The 22,514-nt window shown below is 32.5% G+C and overlaps 1 protein-coding gene across 1 annotated transcript in view; it reads left to right on the plus strand.

Annotated features, from left to right (window-relative positions):
• Positions 1–1,481: 1,481 nt before the first annotated feature.
• Positions 1,482–22,514, plus strand: part of LOC129223118 (ATP-dependent RNA helicase SUV3 homolog, mitochondrial-like) — a 29,919-nt gene continuing 8,886 nt past the window's right edge. Inside the window, exons 1-10 of the mRNA XM_054857683.1 lie at positions 1,482–1,495; positions 4,478–4,646; positions 8,001–8,112; positions 9,711–9,880; positions 14,119–14,170; positions 15,818–15,946; positions 16,048–16,141; positions 17,157–17,457; positions 19,220–19,399; positions 21,970–22,118. Of these exons, the coding sequence (XP_054713658.1) occupies positions 1,482–1,495; positions 4,478–4,646; positions 8,001–8,112; positions 9,711–9,880; positions 14,119–14,170; positions 15,818–15,946; positions 16,048–16,141; positions 17,157–17,457; positions 19,220–19,399; positions 21,970–22,118 (1,370 nt within the window). The remainder of the gene's footprint in view (positions 1,496–4,477; positions 4,647–8,000; positions 8,113–9,710; positions 9,881–14,118; positions 14,171–15,817; positions 15,947–16,047; positions 16,142–17,156; positions 17,458–19,219; positions 19,400–21,969; positions 22,119–22,514) is intronic.

The following is a 22,514-nucleotide window of genomic DNA, read 5'->3' on the forward strand; positions in this document are numbered from 1 at the left end:
AAATACTAGGGCTCGACCGATGGCATTTTTTGGCCGATGGGCCGATGCCGATTGTTCAAAGATGGCCGATGGCCGATGGCCGATTGTTTTCCTCCAAATGGCCGATTGCCGATGGCCGATGGCCGATGCTGTTGGCCGATGGCAAAAAAAAAAAAAAAAAAAATCAAACAGAAATAAATTAATAAGATTGTCAGGGATTTAAAGGATCATTGATTCATTTCACTTTACTTCCTTTCTACAAATAAGGAATTGTAATCACAAAAAAAGAATCAGATTTCGACTTAAATTTCTATTTTACGATTACCCAATTTATACTTCAAGTTTTTTCGCCACATCTGTACATACATATGTACCTAAGAATATACAGATGACCGAAAAATCCATTTTGAACCCTCCTCAGCTAATTATCGTAAATTCTCTTGTGATGTCTTCATGCGCATAAAATTGCGTCACTCAAAAACGTTATGAAATAGTAAATTGAAAACTCATACGTATGATCTAAAAGTTCGAGGACAAGTTTTATAAATCCTAACCCTGAATAGTTCACATTACCGTTCATGTAGGTTTTTGAAGCACTCCTGGAAGACATTTTTCGCAACCTCCTGTAAGGCCTCTTGCGCTGCTGCTTTAACTTCATCGTGGGAAAGAAGACGATTTTCATGGTGAGAATGCACGGTTTGATTGGTCAATACTCTGATATGACAAACAAATAAAATAACGTTTCGTTGGAGTTAGCTCCATGTGACTTTTACCAGCAAAAAAACATTTGCATGGACGCCGCTTTCTTCCGCCAGGAGAAGATAAAGCTGCATCATAGAAGGTAGCAAAAAATGGCTTCCAGGCGTGTTCCCAAAAGTTATATGAACACTGGCAGAAGTACATAGTCTTTCAAGGTGACCTTTTGAAGGTGGATGTGCACTAAAATGTAAACTATTCTGGGTAAGGTTTTATACAGCTAGTCCCCGAACTTTCGGATCGTACTACGTACAATCTGTATAGAGTGTAGTTATGCTTCTCCTTTTTTTTGACTGGTGTATGATGAAAGAGAAGGAACAACGGCCGAAAAAAAAAGAAAGAAAAAAAAAAGGATGAAAAACAAAGAGACTGTTTAATAACCAATTGATTTGTTTTTTTTTTTTTTTAAATTGAACATTCAACTAAGATTTCAGTAATATTGTAATAATGTATGGATTTAGGTACATTAAACATAGTTAAAAAACGTTAAATTATGTTGTTTAATCATTAAAAGAAATAATAAAACTTTGAAACCGTCAACAAATTACGCAATTAAAGTGGGAAAATTGCAAGTAGACATTTTTTAGTCATCAAATTAAACAAAAAAAAAATGTTTCAGATAAATTACAATATTAAATCAAAATAGGAATATTTTTATACTTATTTAAAATTTATGAATAGAAAAGTTTGCATTTTTCATGAAAGCTATAACTCTGGCATAAATTTTGCTGAAAAAAGAAATAGCCATGGTAAGAGCGAGGTTCTTTAAACGTCGCTACAATAAACAAACTCAATATTTACACCAAGTTAATAATTGAATACATATACTACTTGGTCTGATGTTTGCACACGTAATATTGAACAATTTGATTGTTTAATCTTTTATGAAACTTTTCAAACAAGTTCAAATTAAATGTTTCAATTTAACAATTTTCTGAAATTTAAAAAATTGCATAATAGAAAATCCTTGAAACTTTTCTATAAAAAACGAAAATATCTTATTCATTGATTTTATATAAATACATAAAAATAGCTACTTACAACAGAAAAAAAAATCGATCTCTATTATTGATGCAAAAAAGATGGCGCATTAAGAAATATAGGTGAAACAAGTATGAGAAATACGCAAAATGACATTTCTTGACTAAAATAAATAATCGTTAAATATTTAAGAATTGCTTGAAACGACGAGGGATGGTTAGGGGGAGGTCACCCTCTGATTTTGGAGTAGCTCACACTTCGGCCTCATTTTTACTTCCTTTTACAAAAAAAGGAAGTATTTGCGAAAGAAATTTCACTCAAAAATCAGCCTTAATTTCCATTTTGCTCACCCCTAAATGAATGTTGACTGTTTTTGTTTTTTTTTTTTGTTTTTTTTGAACCCGACCACCCGCGGATAAGTGCCTAAGAACGTATAGACCCCGAAATATCCATTTTGACAATCCCCGAGTTAATTACAACGAATTTTCTCGTGACGTCCGTATGTATGTATATCGTATAACTCAAGAACGGTATGTCCTAGAAAGTTGACATGTGGTACGTAGACTCCTGGTGGGGTCTAGTTGTGCACCTCCTCTTTTGGTTGCAATCGGGTGTTTTTTAGAGGGGACTTTTGCCCCTTTTTTGGGGGAGGGGAATCATTGTTAATTTTGATGCAAACTCAAGTGGTGTTATAATTTGGCGGACACTTGACGATAATTTGCCAGTTTTTTGGTCGCCAAGTTTTGTTACCAACTTGGCGACAAATTTGGCGATTTAAAAGATATATTTATTATTTTTTTTTTAATCTGGTTTCAATTTGGCCACTGTTGGTGATATTTAAAGAGTTTTAACTATTGAATCACATTAAAATTGCCAATAATGGGGAAATAACATTAATTTGGGGTAAAAAGACTTCATATGATGCACACTTTAGCTCGTTTTAGTACAGAACCGCAACCACCAACGCCTCGGAAGAGTTTCTGAATTTACTTCAGCACTTCCGAAGAAAAAATTCAAGTCCCTTTGATTTCCGAATTATGTCACTATTCAAAACGTCTTTATTCAATTTCTTACATTAATGCTCTAATGTCTTCCTAAACAATAGATAAAGTTTGAAAAAAAAATCTCTAGTTTTATGAATGGTATTAGTTTTAAACAACTCAGAAGTACAACTAGAGTTTAATTTCAGAAATTGAGGGAGTGGGAGGAGGGGCACGCAAGTGTTCTCGGAAATTAAAAAAATAGTCATAAAAAATAGAGTTCAAAATAATCATAAACATTGAGCAGAAAAACCCTTTCAAAACTTGCACTCGAGTTTGTTTTGACGTGCAGTGGCGGATTTAAAATATAGCAAATGTTGCAATTGCGCGAGAGGCCTCATAACCACAGGGACACCGTAGGAGTTACAAAAATTCTTCTGATAAATGTTTTACAACTTCTATGATAGAGAAATAGGGCCCCAAAATGTATTTCGACGGGCCTCAAACTTGTAACTCCGCCGAAGAGATACAGAAAAGATTGCATTACTGTGATTCATATTACAAATATCGAAAAATTAAAAATTATCTTCGGTTCAACGGGAATCTAATAAAATGACACAAAAATCGGTTTCGCCATCTCATATTTGTTTCCATAGTCTCTAAATCGGCAATGTATCACCAAATGATCGTCAGTCTGAGACGCTATATTAGTTTTGCATTGAAATAAGTAATTAATAGCCACAAAAAATGAGTAAACAGGCTTTTCAGAACACGCGATCGAAAACAAAAAGGGAAGTGCACAACTGGAACGTACGCACACCCCACATGCGAAAATTTATCCTTCTACAGCTTACCATTTTTGAGTTATAACTTATGAGAGATACATACGTACATCCAGCTGCAAGAAACAAAGCAATAATTAACTTGTTTGGTACCTAAGAATGCAGTATTAAAAACTCTTTCAGGGGTGACTGATAGGGGTGTCATACTGAAATTTAAGTAAACAATTTTGTATGAAAACAGTAACTCCCTTTACTTTGTATTAAAAAGTAAAACAACAAAGGTCCTTTTTTTTTTTTTTTTTTTTGAAAAACATCGGCCAATTCCATCGGCGTTTCGATGTTTTTTAAGCCCGATGGGCCGATGTTTCCTGCAAGTTAGCATCGGCCGCCGATGCAGATGCCGATGGCTAAATTGCTGAACCATCTGCGCCGATGCATCGGCCAGGCCAATGCATCGGTCGAGTCCTACTTAATGGTAGCCTAACAATTCCTCTTCTTACTGATTGCTCTCCCTTGAAGGAAATGGACTTGTTCAAGGCTATAGCTCATCTTCTCGGAGGCAGACAGTTACATTGTTGTTATTATTTTTTTTATTTGTGAATATTACTTACTTTTCCTGCTATTTTAGGCCAGTGACAGTCAATCTGATCCTTTGAATGATTGATTTTGAACCTTTAATTGTGTAGTGTAAAAGTTTTTTTTTTTTTTCTAATTTATGAAACTTTTATATGAATTGGAACCAAATCAGCACTTTTTATTTTACTATTGTAAAAAAGTTCTCGTTTTCAGATAGTCCTAACTAGTCCTTGAATGCGTACTTGAAAAGTTTTAGAACACTACTTGAAAAACTTCCAAATTTGTGTACGAACCATCAATACAGACATTTTTGTTATGACTAGCTTCATGTAATTTGCTATATGAAAGTTTGCCACCTATCTTTACATTAAACCAATCACTATTTTTAGTTCCAAATTGATTAAATTGATTTTTAATTTCTAGGTATCCGGAATCACGATCTATCCAAAGAAAATTAATATTTCATGCAGGACCAACAAACAGTGGGAAGACATACCGAGCTTTGGAACGATTCATAAACTCTAAAAGTGGAGTCTATTGTGGTCCTCTTAAACTCTTGTCAGTTGAAGTTTTCAACAAATGTAATGAAAGGGTACTTATTTTATTTTCCATAAATATTTACTGCATACACTAGCGCAGCCAGAAATACCTTCTGAAGGGAGTTTTTTGATCAAAACAGACCTTTTATAAGCATAAACTACTGTACTAGAATTTCTATTTATGTTAAAACCAATGCCTCTGGGAGGGGAGGGGTTCACGCCCCCCTCCCTCCTTTGCTGCACCACTGACTGCATATAATTATTAAAAAGAAATTTTACTACTTTTAAACTGGTTGAATTTTGTATCAATTCAACCAGCTTTTGTATACTGTACTTATATAATTAAAGATACACAAGTGTATTGTTTAGTATACTGATAGGTTTAATGCAAAAAAACAGCATCAGTCGGTTAGACCAAGTGTATGTGTGTGTGTGTGTTTTATTTTGAATTTGTTAAATGTGAGCATGTGCAAGGATTGTTAGAAAAGTATCCGACCTTTTTTGTTTGAAATCTGCTGGATATGAACCAAGCTCCTTTTCATGAGCTGACTTTGAGCCTTTTTTGTGCATGTGTGAATTTTTTCCAGTTTGTCTAAAGGGGCCAGTTGCTGACCAACAGCATTTGACAGATTTAGTGTGTAGTGCTCTTGTCAGTTTTATTTTTAATTTCAAGGAAAATGACAGAACGACTGATCCATTTCAATTTAATTAAATTTTGCTAGAAACTGGGCTACAGTCAAGTGGAAAACATTCGGAAGATGCAAGCGGCTTTCTGTGACAATATCCAGCACATTTCTCACTCGATTCAGACATTTTTGTGGAAAAACTAAAATCCTATGGTTCAGCACATTCCTTACTCTCTTGATACGGCCTCCTGCATTAAGAAATTTTTTAAGTTATGAATGATTCTAAAAACCTTATCAAATTTTGCAATTTGTGAATCAAGTGAATTGTTTTTTTTAATCTAAATGCTTGTTTTTAAAAAAAATCTGGGTACTGTTAATCCTCAAAAATGACTTTCAAATATAGATTTAAAAAATAAGTATGCTGCTGGCATAATATCTAATTTTCTTTAAACTTGATTGCTCAAAAGCCCTCAATTTTTTTCCAATATAATTCTTTGATCGTCCACTGCTTCCTTCGTCTTCCACCTTTGATCGTTCAGGGTCCATTTTTTTCAAAACTTTAGGTAATCTAGATGGGGGGAATAAACATTCTAAATTTTAAGATGAAAGTCTTATTGTTTTAAAAACTTTTATGAATACATTATGCTTTAAACAGGGATATGCCAGCTGCCCCAATCGCCGATCCTGCGCCAAACTGCTCCAAAAGACCGCCAAATTGACTTTTATGTGCCGAAATCGGACAAACTTGCGCCAAAACTGCAATTTAGCATTTAATGTTGCAGTTCCTTTAGCATATTTGGCAGTTTTGACAATATCATAAATTTTATGCATTTGGAGCTTGTTTTTACGATATTTTGGCTTAGTCCCGTTTTTTTTGCGCATTTCAAAATCCGATTGCATCTGTTTTTGAAAAACTCGATCATTTTAAGTTTTTGTGTGATTCTGTTTCCTTTGACTAGAAAAATTTTGCACTAATCATTATTTTCAACCTTTGTTATCTTTTGTTTTCAGTATATGATGACTTGTAAATTTGTCTTCGTGCCTTGCCCAGTAGAAAAAGTCAATCCAGTTGCATTCAAATTGATTTAAGCGAATGCCATCTGTAAAAATTAATATTGTTCAGCAGTTTTTAATCTTGAGTTTCTTAAGATCTTTGGACAGAAAATTGATCTCTAGTTTTGGTTAAAGACACTTTAGATAGCAAAAATCTGGAAATTCTAATGTGCTGGTAATGAATATGCAGACATTTCAAGTTTCTCAGATTCAGGCATTTTTTCCCCTATTCTTAGTCTGTCTTAAAATTTTTATTTATTTATTTATTTATTTTTCTTTTTTCACATTTTTCATATTTTTTTCACGTGTGTTTAGAAATTCCTTTTCTGTGACATCATTTCTCAAAATCTTTTTTTTTTTTCATTGTAATTTCATTATTAATTTTGTGATTAAATATCAAACATTTAAAAATAAAAGATTTTTAATGTTGCCTTCCCTTGATCTTCAGATTTGTTAATCAAGTAGTTCAGTATATAAACATATGTGCCAAGGGGGGGGGGGGGGAACAATAAAGTCAAATATAAGTGAATAATTTAAACATACCAAAAAAAGAAAAAGAAAGAAAAAAGAATGTATTTAATAACTCTTTAAAACTCACTTGTAACTTGTTGAGGTAAAGTTTTTAAATTCATTCTTTTGTCCTTTTTTTAAAAGCCTTTTTGAATATGTTACATAAGAGCAAACAAATTTTAAAAATTGGTATCAAAGCACTCTCACTTAAATGTGCACTAAAGCAGTGATGTATTAAGAAAAAGTAACAGCAGGACAGAACTTGTCTTTTGTGAAAAATGTTAGACAAAAAAAAAAAAAAAAAAGTAACTAAGAGAGCTTCAATTTGCAGTTATAGTTATGGTGTTTTTGCATCCTTAATCTCCTTTTTTATTATTTTATCATGTCACATGTGGTTCTGTGTGTGAAATATACATAGTTGCTCTAAATTGATGCAAAATTTAAATTTTTGCTGCTGCAAGCTGCTCCAAATTTGCAATTTTACTGCTCCAGGCTGCTCCAAATTTGCAATTTCACTGCTCCAGACTCACCATTTTGCTGCTCCAAAACTCACCTCTTTCCTGCTCCCAAGATTGCTCCAAAAGCGAGTTTTTGATAGGCACATCCCTGTTTTTAAAAGGCTTAGAACATGTTACTTTGAGAAATACAGTTAACTAAAACCAGCTAGATTCAAGGTTCAAGCTATCCCTGTGGTTTATAAGGAATTGATTAGCATTCTATGAATAAAAAAAATATGTCTCTTCAGGTGTTAATTATGATGAATGAGTCAACACTCAACAGTGAGACCACAGAATGATCTTACATATTTCTAGCGATCTCATGCTGAAAATAGTGAATTAGAATGTGGTGTTCTTTTTGAGAGCCCACTTAAAATAACTATTTCAAGTTATTCAGATAAAAAAATAATTGAGAATATAAAATGAATTCCAAGTTGAAATTTTTCATGCTAGCACCCTAAACCCAGTGCTTTTGGAATTGCAGTATATAACATATTTTTAGAAAGAAAAATTGAGAATTTCTATTAAAAAAAAAAAAAGAAAATGTCACGTTTAATAATAAATTTAACTTCTGGTTAAACAATTTAGTGCTCTGTATACAATTCAATCTTCTGTATTTTGCTGATAGTAAATATTTTCATTATTTTGAACAATTTATGTAAAATTCTTAACCATTCATAATTTAATCTAGACTACACATAATAAATATACATTATTTCAGGGAACTCCATGTGATTTAGTAACTGGGGAAGAAAGGCAATCTGTTCTTCCCGATAATCAACCTGCTGGCCATGTAGCTTGCACAATTGAAATGGTATCTGTGACAAATAAATGTAAGTTTTAAGTCTTGATCTTTAAAAAAAATTTTAATATTTTATAAAGGAGTATAAAGAGATTGAAATTTGGGACTTATGTAATGAATATTTCTTCCTATAAATTGTTTTGTCAAATTTTAGTTTACATTATTTCATTTGTTTATGTTTTGATGTTGTAAAAATAACTTAAAATCAAGCCATTTTTTAAAGCAAATATGTTGATGGCAATATTTTATGGCATGTTTATTCTTGTGTCTTTTAATATTGTGTAGAGATTTTTTTACCTCTTGTACAAAATATTTTATTCATAAAGTAATTTATCAAGTCTGGGGCTCAGTGGCTAGGAGTGCCTACAAGAGGGTTCATGGTAAATATGCGCCATTAAAAATTTTAGGGGGGGGGGGGGTAATTTTAGAGGGTTTCGTTTGGGGGAGGGGGGAGTACCCCATAGTATTTGAGTGGGAATGCCATCGCCTTGTGGGGGGAATGCCCCTGGTGCAGCTAACATATTGTCTTTTTATGTGTGTATGTGTGGTTTTTCCCGATTTTTTTCTTTCTTTTCTTTTTTTTTTCTTTCTTTCTTTTTTTTTTTATTTTTCTTTCTTTCTTTTTTTTTTTTTTTTTTTTTTGCACTTCTGACAGTGTTGATGTTAGAAGCGAAAACTATTGATTTAGACTTTGTTATTTCCTTTTAATTTCTCATGCTTTTAAATCATCCTTATTCATATCCTTGCTCTAGATTTCAAATTTTTTACCAGAAATGTAGCTGAATTTTTAAAGTCTTAGCCAAATTTTTCAGAAGTCCTTACCCAAAAATTAAGTTTAACAAAATTTGATGACGAATTTTTTTTATGAAAAATTTCAATAAGAAAACAAAGTATACTTATGTAATATTATATGTTTAGATCACAATTAATTTTCCTTCTACATCTGACTTCTTGCGACTGATTGAATAATTCCCATTTGATGGTATCTTTTTTTTTTTTCTGAATTTTTAACAATCTTTCAACATAATTCTGAGCCTCAAAGAATTTTTTTCTTGGAAATTTTGGAGAACTTTCTGTTTCTTAATACTTTCCATAAATCAAAGTTTGTTTCACTAAGTATGCAATTGTATCACATTTAACAAGTGGCTAACGCTTGGGACAATCCTTGCTTATTTAATGTCATCTTAGTGCAACAAAAATTTCTGTATCATAATTAAACTTTAACGGGCTATTGTGCTTTTATGGAGTACAGAAAGATGGCGGAATGAATCATCATAAGAAGTTTATGATAGTGTGAGTTAACAGTGATAGATTAAGGGTGGCAGCTGGTTGGCTGTAGTGTAGTATTCCTTCTCTTGAAATAAAAAAGCAGGATGCAAAGTATTTAACTACTTGTATCCCACTGAGAATTTGTAAATAAATTCCCCCTCCTCCTCACGTCCCCACTTGTTTTTAATGTGGAAGTTTTTTCCCTGAAAGGCCTATGGGGTGCACCAATCATGTCCCCCAAGTTGAATACATCTTGGCAGAAACCCTAAAGGCTTGTCCATTAGAAGGATTTTGAATCACAGGGTTTTTTTTTATGCGAACTGAAATGCAAACCATTAAGTTTAATTTTAATTTTTACAGATGAAGTGGCTGTCATTGATGAAATTCAAATGATAAGAGATCCAAGTCGGGGTTGGGCCTGGACTCGAGCACTTTTGGGGTTATGTGCTGATGAGATTCATATATGTGGCGAAGGTGCTGCGATTGACCTTGTTAAAGATATAGCTAGCTCATGTGGGGAAGAAGTGGAAGTAAGTTGTATTTTTTCTGTAATTTGGGTAAGTTTAAAAGCATGTGTACATATGATGCACCTATAGATGGGGCAAATCCAACCTAGCAGTGTTGTATTGCTGTGATTAGTATCTACATAACCTTTACAAGGCTGCCCAGTTAGGTTTGCCCCAAGTAGAAGCAAAGAAATGTAAGTGACAAAATCAAATATTTGGATATAACTATAGTTAAGACAAACCTAACCTGGCAGCATCATAATGCTGTGATTAGGATCTGTTTAGCCTTCACAATACTGCCAGGTTAGGTTTGCCTTAATTGTTGTACAAATGGTAGACGAAACTTGCATCTGTTATCGGTATATTGTACTAGTAGCCCTTTTAGGTGCTGCTATATTGCCATGATAAGGTAAAAGTTGTCATCTATTCTACTTCAACTTTATTGTACAAGCTCGCTTATTTGGTTTCCGCTCAAAATAATGCAAGAAAAAAAGTCAAATTCCACAATTTTTCCATGTCAGTATGGAATTTAAAATGCGTTTCTACAAATACCTCGAAAACTCATTTCTGCGGATACTGCTCTTTACCGTCTCAAGGCAGTGTACAGCGTTTTTAGAAAACCATTTCATTGAAAGCCTACCTATGGTTTGAATTGTGCGTGTGGTTTACTCAAAACTTCAAAAAGTCCATTTACATCTCTTTGCTTCTCACTGTCTCATATATCGGCGCCTCAGAGCAACAGTAGGATAACTTAGTGTTATTTATGGGATTAGATGTCTTAGTGTTGCTCTGAGGTGACGATATTATTTCCAGATTGCTATGTAAAACATAGTTTGCTGCTTCACATGCAAGGATGCTGTTTCTCAAGATATATCGAAAATTCCTCATCCGAAAACCCAGTATGAGATTTTTAAATGAGTTACCGCAATTCGGGGAATTGTAAGCATTGATGTTCCCATAGGGTATACTCCATATATGTTGTATACTCTCAAACATTTTTTAGACAAATAGCGTATACCCTCAAGCTTCTAAAATTTTCCTATTATGACATATTATGCATATGATCACATACACATATTGTACATAATGGATTACTGGAAGTATACCCTCAGAAAAATTGATGGGAACATCACTGATTGTTAGAAGCGTAACTTTTTTTTTAATTAGAAAAAATCAATTTAACGATATAAAGATTTAAAATTGATTACTTGGATATGTACATAGAAGAAAATATTTCTTTATAGTCAAATGCTTTCATTTGCACATAATATAACACCTTCATATGTATTACATCTACTGGAAAGTTATCTTTGTTAATGAAAGGGGGAAAATAGTGCATGTTTAATGTATTTAACTATATTTTTTGACAATGTAATTTATATTATTGCCTATAATGGATGAGAAGAATTTCCTAGCCTAGCTTTATAATTTTCTGGTGTGTCACCCAAACTGCATGTAGTCTAGCATCAGAGTTTAATTTGCATAGGAGCTCACGGGAGTTCAGCCCCTGCTTTTTCAATGTTATGTGAATTTTTTGCTTTTTGGACGAGAATGCAAACTATTTCTGTATAAAAACAGGTTCTGAGGACAACAGGGCTCCCACACTTCTTTTGTCAGAAATTAGGTCTTGTCTGGCACTGTTTTGATTCATTATGGTTTGCCGACATTGCAAGCTCTTACTACTTTGCCACAGACCTTGCACCCTCTGATTTTGGCTTATTCATCTCTTTACAAAATATTTTGGATGGCAAAAAACTCAAAAGTGAAGAATATGTCACCTCCAAACACAATTAGTATGTAGCTAGAAATTATCAGGATATCATATAAAATAGACCCTTGTTTTATGCAGGTTTATTTTACGCGGTTTCGATTATACACGGTTTAAGATTTGACACCTTTATTTTATTTTACACGGATGAGTTTCGGTTTTAGGCGAATGTGGTAATGCAAACAGATAAAATTTTCCCCTCTTTCAAATTTCAAACTTGTCAAGATTGCAGATTACACGTAATAGATTGCATTTTGGAATGCTAATAATTGAGCTTGAGCCACTGCAAACATTTTATGTGATTGGTTCCAGAGCTCTTTCCAGAAATTATTAAACTCACCCAGTTCAGAGCTCATTAAAAGAAGAGCTTTTAAAAGTGACAAAGGATGAAAAAACCAATGAGGATTCCAACATGGATGACACAGAACCAAAAACGTTAGCATTGAAAAATTTGAGCCATTCCTAGACAATAGAAATGATCTTTCGGATTTGTTAAGTGAAGAAAGATTCTATCATGGAAATGATCCAAGTGATCATGGATGTGTTAATGCTCTGCAAAGAACTACAGAGAAAAATTCTTTTTGACTGCCAAAATACCAGTTTATTTTTATAAACAGAACACGAAATTAATTTATGTTTTTTTGTGCACGTTATGCATAGAAATCAAGAGCGTATATAAGGAAGGGGCTGAGGTGGCCCGGGGCCCCCTGAAAAATGTGAAAAAAAAGGTAGTTGGAATTGCTCACAAATAATTTATAAGCCTTTAGCTACAAAAATGAATAAATAAATATGAGAGTGATAATAATAATTATAATATGTTTTATCAGAGATTTCCAAACTGGGTGCCACATGAAAAAGTGGGGGGTGCTGCCAAGTGTCCATATTAACAATAATATGTATGTATATACTAGACTAGGATGACGTGAGAAAATTCTACTTCTTCAAAGGTGCCACAAATTGTTAAAGTTTTGGAACCCTGCGTTAGATGGCACCAGGCAATGGTGTTCAGAAGGGGTCAGGAGATCCGCACCCCTTACTCAAGAAAAGAACATGTCTTGGGAAAGCGAAGTTATTTTAACAAAAAGAAAAGCAAATATTGTTGGGGAAAAAAATCTCAATTCTTTAAAAAAAATCTTTAAAGGATATTTTTTTTTAACAGATGCAGCTAACTGCATAGCAAATTGAGTTCCTCTTTTCAAAGAAGGGTCTTCAAAATATTTCTCTCTAACTCTCGTCCCCTGCAAAAAAAAAAAGAAATAAGCTTTAGTTGTTCAGTTGAAGCAATAATGGAAATTGTCGGACATCAATTTCAAAACATTTCTGGAGGAGGGTCCCCAAACCAACACCCTTTCACTAAGGTTACTAGCAAAAGTAGTCTGAAATTGTGGCTTCAAGATTTCAATTTTAAAAAGTTTCGGAGGAAGATCCCTAAAACCGCTCCTTACCTCTAAACGTCTATAAAGATGACCTAAAATTGTGTTTTACCTTTCAGAGGAGAATTCTCGAACTCTTCCTTAGTTCTAAAGATTGCCTAATGTTGGGAAAAAAATCAGAATTGCTTTTGGAAAGAACCTTAAAATGAAAAATTACTGACTATTAATCAGGTAATTACGTCCAAAACCACCTATTTTTTTAAAAAATCAATCGGGGGCAACTTCAAAAACTCCCATTCCTTTCATTACACTAACGTCAATAAATATAGCCTATAATGACGTTTTTAAGATTTCAATTTCTAAATATTTCCGCTGAAGGCACAAGAATTTTTCCTGCCCATAGCATCACCAGAGACTGCGTTCTTAGGACTACAATTTCAAATAATTTACGAGGGACCCCCCTGCCCCCCTCCCCCCCACACACACACACTTCAGAAGCGAGAATTTCTTAAGAGTATCCTCCTAAAACTATTTTTTGGTTGCAGCACTGGATGACAGTATGAAGTTCTTGCCCCACCTCGAAAAAAAATGAGAAGGTCAGGCCCCACCCCTCAGAAAAAAAAGACCAAAATTACGAAAAAAGTGTGGGGGAGGGGGTGCTAATCTTGGTTACATGGGCCCCCTCCAAAATAAAAACATGTATACACCACTGATAGAAATCGATATAAGTACACATTAAACTTATTATATGTACAATTAGTCATTACTTAGTGAAGTATTTTTTTTATCTACAGAACCTAACCCCTATTTTAACACTAATATTAGGTCTCCATTTATGCAGTTTTGATTTATGCGGCATTTCTGTGGAGTGTTTCCCCCACGTAAAACGAGGGTCTACTGAAGCTTTCTTTGTTTTAAACTCAAAATAATTAAAATGAAACGAAGTAAAGCAGTCTTGTTGGTTTTGTAATTTACATTCTCTTTTGAGCAAAATCAAACTGCAGTAACTATCTTTAACATCTTCTTTATATACATGTCTGTATTTGTAATAAATATGACGAGAACAGCTGTAAGTTTTTCTTATTTTTTTATAAGGCTAATCTTATCTAATTTATTTTCAGGTTAGAAAATATGAAAGGCTTACATCCTTAGAGATTGAAAACACTGCTTTAAGTAATAATCAAATTGTAATATTTGTTATTTTTATATTTAGTTATCCAAGTTCTTTTTAACTGACTATATCAGCAGATTATGCTTTTAATTCATGATTCCAAAAGACTTTCTTCATCATTCACTTATATGCTATTTTTTTGTTTTATTTTTATGTTTTCATCTTTTTTTTTCCTGGTGATGCATGTAGTACTAAGCATGAATTTTTCATTAGTTTATGTTGAGAAATATTTTCTTTTAAATACCTAAATAAGAAATATTTTCTTTGAAATAAATAAATAATTGTTAAATATTTTCTGCTAACTTATTTCCTATCTTATGATTTAGTCCATGTCGGTGGTATCTAGCTATTTTGAGATCTGAAGACATCTGATCTTGGGTGTCTGAAATAGTTCTCAAGAAAGCAGTTTATCTATTCATGCAACAATAAGAGTTGAACAATAAATATTCAGGTCTATGAAAAAACCTGTAAAATGCTGTTTTTCTTCATTTTATTTGTGTGGAGTTAATAGTTGTGTACTGACCAGCAGACTGTTTTGCAATGTTCTGCAACAACCCTTCATGTGTTGGAAATGTTTTTTAATAACACTGAAGGTCAATTTTTTACACATTTTCACTTGAGTTCAGCTTTGAGCTGTTTTAGAGTTAAATAGACATGCTAATATATATATATATATATATATATATATGTCCATACTTTAATGGCATCTGTCACCCCAGTAGGGTTTGTAAACTAATTAGTTTTCTTCTACCAAATCAGGTTTTTTTCTCTATACCTCATGTGAAAATAGCCACTTTCTGTGAGAATGTACATTTCACAGGAAGCCATTCTGCTCTCCTATTGGTTGACATATTGGCCCTTTTAAAGTGAAATAAAATGGTTCTTTTCCAAAATTTTATGATTATTTGTGACAAATTTAAGTTCACTTTAACTGTCAGACAGAAAATTAAAGGATCAATAAGCAATTCATGTACATCACTAACACAAAGAAGTATTTTATTTATTTATTTATTTTATTTTATTAATTAATTAATTTATTTATTTTTTATTTTTGCAAAATTTAATGCTTGTTTACATTTACATTAAGCACTTTTGTCCTATTTTTTACAAAAATGATCTTTATTTTGTTAATCAGTCACTTTAATTCCTATGTTGTACAAGTCCAACATTTAGAGGTATTAGTTCATTCATTTAGTTTACTCATCAAGTGCATTTGTGTTGAAAAGTTGAGAACATTATTAAGGATTTGAAATGCTGAACCTAATGTTCAATATTGGAATTTAGTTTCTCATACCATATTGACACACTCATGGTCCACATATTTCATACGTTTCTAATACTAAGTTCTGTGAAAAATAATGAAATTTCGAAGCTGGTTACTGCAAATTTGTGTCATTAGGGTAAAGATAAAATAATATAAAATATATTTTGAAATATTTGTGTTACATGTATGTGTTTCTCATGATTTTTTGTGTTCTGTTATAAACTGCGGGACTTGCATTTATGTAATTTGAAATGACATGAATTCACATATGTGGTCACAATTGTGTTAAAAACATTCAATATATAAACTTTTGCTCAGAAAGAGAGAAATGTTTGAGTGAAAAATTAAAATCATGGTGCCTAAAGAATTTTTTATTTTTTTTTAGTGGATTTGAATAATATCCAGCCTGGTGACTGTGTTGTTTGTTTTAACAAAAATGATATATTCAATGTTAGTTTAGAGTTGGAAAAGAAAGGCTATGAATGTGCTGTGATTTATGGTGGATTACCTCCAGGTAATTACTCAAGTCAAAAATGAAATGCATATGTTTTAAAAGAATTTTGTTATCTTGTTTCAATGTTTATAATTTTCAAATCAGTTTCTGTATTTTGGCAGGTACAAAACTAGCTCAAGCTAAAAAGTTTAATGATCCTAATCATCCATGCAAAATTCTTGTGGCTACTGATGCAATTGGAATGGGACTTAACTTGTAAGTGAATATTCCTTTTTTATGGTTATTTCATACCCGATTTCATTATTGGGGTATAAAATTAATTTATGTAATTTGGTTTTTATTAAATTTTGTATGAGTACATAAACTGACGATTTTTTATTGTTACTTAATGGCAATGTGATGACATAAGATTACAAAATGCTAATGAACATTTCTTGGAATGAAGCAACGGATGATTTCTTTTCCTTCTGTCATGATTGATGCATTGGAATAAGTGTTGATTTCCAACTTTTAAATTTTACAAACAGCAATAAAGTCAGATTTAGCGCTAAAACTCAACAAAACATTTTTGAAAAAATTAATAAGGAAATGAAAATTGAAATTTAGGAAACAAAATGTTTTGTGGTTTATTAGTTTACGTAGTTATTTTTTTCATTTAAGAAATGCCCAAAATATTTTACTTTCTTTTAAACACTGGTTTTATGTTAAAGTGAGCCATATGCATTTTCTTTTATTACAGTGGTTAGGTACAATTTCTTTAAGCATAATTTCTTTGAATATTCAGGTTTTCTTCATTGTATAAGTAAAGTTATTTAAAGCATATTTTCTTATGACTAGTGTCTAAATAGGCATTAATGGATTGTCTACAGGTGACAGTGTCAGACTACATGAAAACAACAGTAAAATTTAATTACTCAATATTCATAAAAGGATACTTTTACAAGGTTTTATTCACTTATTTAAAAAAACTGCAATTTTATAAAATAATACTGTTTTATTAGAAGTTTGAAAGATATATTTAATGTTATACAGTGAAATCTCATTACAACCAATACCAATAAAACGAAATTTCCGTTTCAACGAAATACATTTTCAGTCCCGATTTAATTGCCATTACATTATTTGAATTCCATTACAACAAAATTCCTGTTACTATGAATAAAATTTGCGGTCCCTTGGAGTTAATTGTAACGGGATTTTACTGTATATTATTCCCTGAACAATGTAAATATGTTTAACATGTTTAAGCCATTCATTATGCATTTTTCAGGAGTATTCGGCGTGTCATATTTTATTCGCTTGTTAAACCAGTGATAAATGAAAAAGGAGAAAAAGAAATGGACACTATCTCTACTTCCCAAGCACTACAAATTGGTGGTCGAGCAGGCAGGTTCAATACTCAATTCTCTGAAGGCTTTGTTACCACTTTCAACAAGGAGGATCTTCCTATTTTGAAAAGCATAATGGCCAAGATTGTTGATCCTCTTGAAAAAGCTGGATTGCATCCAACGGCAGACCAAGTAGAACTATTTGCTTATCATTTACCTCAAGCTACTCTTTCAAATTTAATTGTAAGTGTAACTTTTAATTGTTTGTTTCAAAACTTTAAAATAACTTATATTTAAACAATAGAAGGATGTTGACTGAAGATAATTGTTTAGCATATGAGCTTGGCTGAGAAAATCAATTAGGACTTTTCTCATAGTTTCTTCTGAAATTGCTTTTTTAGTAGGGTTTCTGGTAAGGTACCAGTAAATCAAAACTGACTCACAGATACAAACTTGTTTAATTTAGTTTTGTATTACACTTTAATGATATGTATTGTTTAACACACATGGAGTTTCTAACTTTTTTTTAGCCAAAGTCCATACTGCAAATTTTTGGAGGCAAAGCAGTCCAACAATACAGCCGACTCTCAAAAACTCAAAGTCTTATAACTCGAATATTCCTTTATCTCAAAGTTTTCATTCAGTCCCAAAAAAATTTAGTGTTTTAATGCAAAGTTATCTCAATGTGTCGAATCTACTTCTTTTATGTCGAAGTTTTTACAAGAGTTTCATTTTCATTTTATACTTAAAAATGCAGCCAAAATAAGAAAAAAAGTTCTTTGTTATTTCCCTTTGACGTTGCTTGCTTACCAGCTTCTGTGAGGGGAAAATTTATTTTCAATAGAGTTCCTTAATGCACGCAGTGTTACAAGATTACGTGAGAAGTAGCCGATTCAGCTCCCTTTTATAGTGGCTGATGACCTAAAATTTTATTGCAGGCTAATCTTTGGCAGACCTAAAATTTTGCCAAAATTTTGGAACGAAACGCCTTTATTTTCTGGTTGATTGGAATAATCTGGTTTTAAGACAAAAGGACTCTTAAAAGCAGTACGGACGGAATTCAATAGAAAAGAAAGTGGGACTATGACATACAAACTTAATGACATTTTAAGATGCGATAAAATATGTAAGCAGTCAAAAAAAAAAATTCCTTTTCCAAAGTGTCCGAATAAAATGTATTCTGTACAAAGATATGCTTGCGTCGTACTAATAACTAACTTTAGAAGTCTGACTGCGGCATTAAGGTCCGGGTTCGAATCCTGGCTTGAGCATGGATGTACTTTCTTTCTCCTGTCTTTGTCCTTTCTTTGTGTTAATGTGTTGTTGTGCTGTAAATGGTTACCTACCCTATAAATGGGTCCATATGGTATGTGTGTGTGTGTGCGTGCTGAAGAAGTCGGACTTCACACCAAATTACGGTACAGTTTGAAAAGTGAAGCAGCACACCCCGAATTGCCAACTTAGCTGGCACACAACAACAACAACCCTATATGCCTGAAAAAGAAAATAAAAATTGTTTTCAGAAGGTTGGTAAAGGAACTTCGGATAACTTGAAGGTTTTAGCCGGTCCCTTGAGACTTTGAGTTATCGACTGTATTTCAGTTCAGATTGTCTAGTTAGCACTAGTCCTCCCCCTCCTCCTTCCCCATGCACAATGTTGGAAAAAATTGCATGCTTCATTCATAAAACAATGAAAAGTACCTGAAAAAAATAATTTTAGTTTCAGGCGCTTGAAAACCTTGAAAGTTTGAAAAATGTAGTTATTGACCTTGCTGGTGAATTCAGATTGCCAATTTCCCAATTATTGAAACCTTCCCTTTTTTGTGAATAGCAGTATTTTGTCGTAGAGATTGGATTTGCGGTTATATGTTAGATCCTAGAATTCATAAGGTAGATGTAGGATAAAATTTCATGATGACCACAATATACTAGTCTTTTCCTTTGTAATAGATTTTATCTTTTGATTTACTTTTTCAACAACGATAAAGATGAGTTATATTTTCAGGATATTTTTATCAGCTTATGCATGATGGATACATCATCGTATTTCATGTGTGATACAGAAGGATTCAAATTTCTTGCTGATATGATACAGCACGTTCCTTTGCCCCTAAGAGCTCGTTATGTTTTCTGTTGTGCTCCAATCAATAGAAGACAGCCATTTGTTTGTACCATGTTTTTAAAGGTAAGTCAATGCATATTTATGAGATGAATATTTATTTTACTCAATTTTTTGCATGTTAAATGTTAATCGCAAAAAATGATCCTCAGTTTCTTTAACTGAGATTTGTGTGATGAAGTACACCTTGGCCATGAAGAATGTATGATGCAATGTATAGGTAAGGATAAACTTTGCTTGAGGGAATCACAGTCAATTCAAAGCATGTGTTCTTAACTTTTTTCTGAATTCATACGTAATGTTTTTAATGCATAGATATAGATGGTGATTGTAGAGGATGATAAAACAGCCTGGGAAACATGGAAAGCAGGGGATTCTCAGGAAAATTTCAATTTCTGGAAAAAACCAGGGTATTTTTAAAATTTCTCAAAATATCAGGGAAAATATAATTTTCAACCGTGAAGCCTTTGAAGTTTTCTTTCCTGATATTTCTTTTCATTTTGACACGAAAGATTTTTTTTTTTTTTTCCAAGCAAAACTTTATACACATTCTAAAATTATTTTTAACAGCTACAAACCAGCAAATCCTGGAGATCGAATCCAACAAAAAATGGTAGAAATTTAATACCTCAAATCAAATGTGCTTATCATTATTTTTTAATTTACTCAAAAGTTCTGACCGTGTAGATAATTATTAGTGCTAATTTAATATTTTGTTTCATACAGCTGATGATCCCTATTTTTGTATCTGTGTTTGCAATTGTATTTTTTTTTCTTCCTTTTTTTTTTTTTTTTTTTTGATTATTACTAAGCTTTGCTAGATGACTTGTTAATAAAAATTTGTTTATTTTCATTAGAAGGTTAATTCAGAAATGTTTAATTAAAGTTCTCTAAACATTTTGAGTGCGAGTTTTCAAATGTCACAAGTTAAATGTTGAACCTTTCAAAACGCTTAAACTATTTTGAATGTTAATCTTACTGATATCTTTCTTGTTTTCTGATATAAAAAATCTACTGCTTGCCACAATTGTAAAATCAGGGAAATTTTTGGAGTTAAGTCAGGGAACAGCTTTTTTTCCAGGATTTTGTTACCACCAAATCGTAAAATCATAGCCATGATTTGCAGGGCATTAGAGGGGCTGAAACTAGCAACCAAGAACCATGCAGGAACATATACAGTTTAACTTTGATTTAACGATTCCTGGTTTAACGGTTAACTCAATTTAACGATTCATTTCACTGGTCCGGATTTGACTACATTGAATGTGTCTGCTCTTCAATGTAATGATATCCTTCATTTATTGATATTTTTTTCCAATCACTTGACAATCATTAAATCAAGGTTATACTGTAGTTCCAAACTACATACATATCCAGAAAAATAACAGCTCAGAAATAGTGATAAATTATATCACAAAGATGATTTTACACTGCATTTTATTCTTAAAGTTGAAATCTGCAGTCTGCGGCTGGCATGCACTTATCCCAATGACAGCGCACAGATTGATAAAAGCTTGTCAGAATGGCTTGTCATTGTGATGGTGGGTGCATTGTCATTACAACGTGTGTAACATAGCCGCAGTTCACATTGCTCAACAACTGTTTTAAACCTTCTTTAAAAGCTTAATTGTTGTGAAAAATTGTATCTTTATCCATGACCTGTTTGACATTCATTATTTTCTGTCTGAGCATGTAGAGCATCAGGATTGTGTTTGCTACCATTTGTATCCAATTGATTCTTGCCTGTTATCGTCCCCTCTAACCCCCTTCAAAATTTGACTAATTTTAGGCTGTGGCGGATTTACTAGGGGGCCGGTGAGGGCGACCGCCCCCTCCGTGACCGTCATTTTCTAAAACCAATAATGTGGAATTGAAGGAATTACTAGCAGTCGCTACTAATTTCAATCAAGTACATTTCACAAATTTGCTTCAAATTAAGTTTAGACTGTTAGTGTAGTCGAGGATTGACTGCGTTACGTACTTTTTAATTTGAACTTAAGCTTGGCCCTTCCCCCTTTTTTGAAATTTAATAATTTTTATGTTTCTAAAAGTGTCTTCCAACCTTTTTCTTTCATGGACTACACTATACTAGTATAATAATACATTGCTATTGCTTAGAACAGTGATTATCAAACCCTGGGGGTAAAAACCCATAAAGAGGAGATTTGAGACTTAAAGGGGTCGATAAGTTCGTGAGATGTGATAAGTATTTAAAAAACAGGATAAAGGGGGGAGGCAGTTGACCCCCTGACCCCTACATAACAGGTTTTTTGGGGAAGAATAACCTTTACAGTTTTCAACCGCCACCACCTTGAACAGACTGTAAATCCGCCCCTGTCTCCCTGTATAGCCTGATGAAAAAGCAATGAATATTTTATTGACCTTTGCAAAACTAAAATTGCATAGCAGTAAAAATGTAAAGCACAATTTTATTTATATTCATTTAAAAAAAAAAAAAAAAAAAAACCTGTTTTGTGAGCATCTCTCTTGTATGAGGAAAAATTTTTGATCCACTGTATTAACTTTTGTTGTTTTTTGCTGTATTAGAAATCTTTTTATATGCACATATTTTTAAATATATATGCATATGTATGTATTTTTAAAATTTGTTTTGATGCATTTGTATCTTTTACCAGTTTTCCAAGCAGTACAGTCAGAATGAACCTCTAACTGTAGAAAAATTATGCAGGACAATTGGATGGCCTTTTTCAGCTCCTCAGAATATTGTCGACTTGGTTCATCAAGAGGCTGTGTTTGATGTGTTAGACTTATATTTATGGCTAAGGTAAAATATTTCATATTGGTCGCTTATCTTGCTCACAAGTTTGAAATATTCACTTATTTCTCAAAATAAGGTGTAAAAGCTATCAAGACTTACAACACATACTGTTTTGTAGAAGCAAATGTTTTCTTAACTTGAATCCTTGGTGATTTGAGATTATAACAGGGATATTTTTAATGTACATTTTTATACAAGTTTTTAATGTTATAAATAATCAAATTATTATTATTATTTCAACAAGAATCCAGTTAAAAAAATTTATTTTTATATTTTACATTGAAATATTTGCATGATAAATATGTTCTTATTAGGTTTTAATATAATTCTAAGTTTCAGTTCTATATTAAGTTTTTATTGGTAACAAACAGTAATAAAATATCCTATAAATTTTTTTTTTTA

The sequence above is a fragment of the Uloborus diversus genome, chromosome 5 (assembly GCF_026930045.1).
Source record: "Uloborus diversus isolate 005 chromosome 5, Udiv.v.3.1, whole genome shotgun sequence".
Lineage (NCBI taxonomy): Eukaryota > Metazoa > Arthropoda > Arachnida > Araneae > Uloboridae > Uloborus > Uloborus diversus.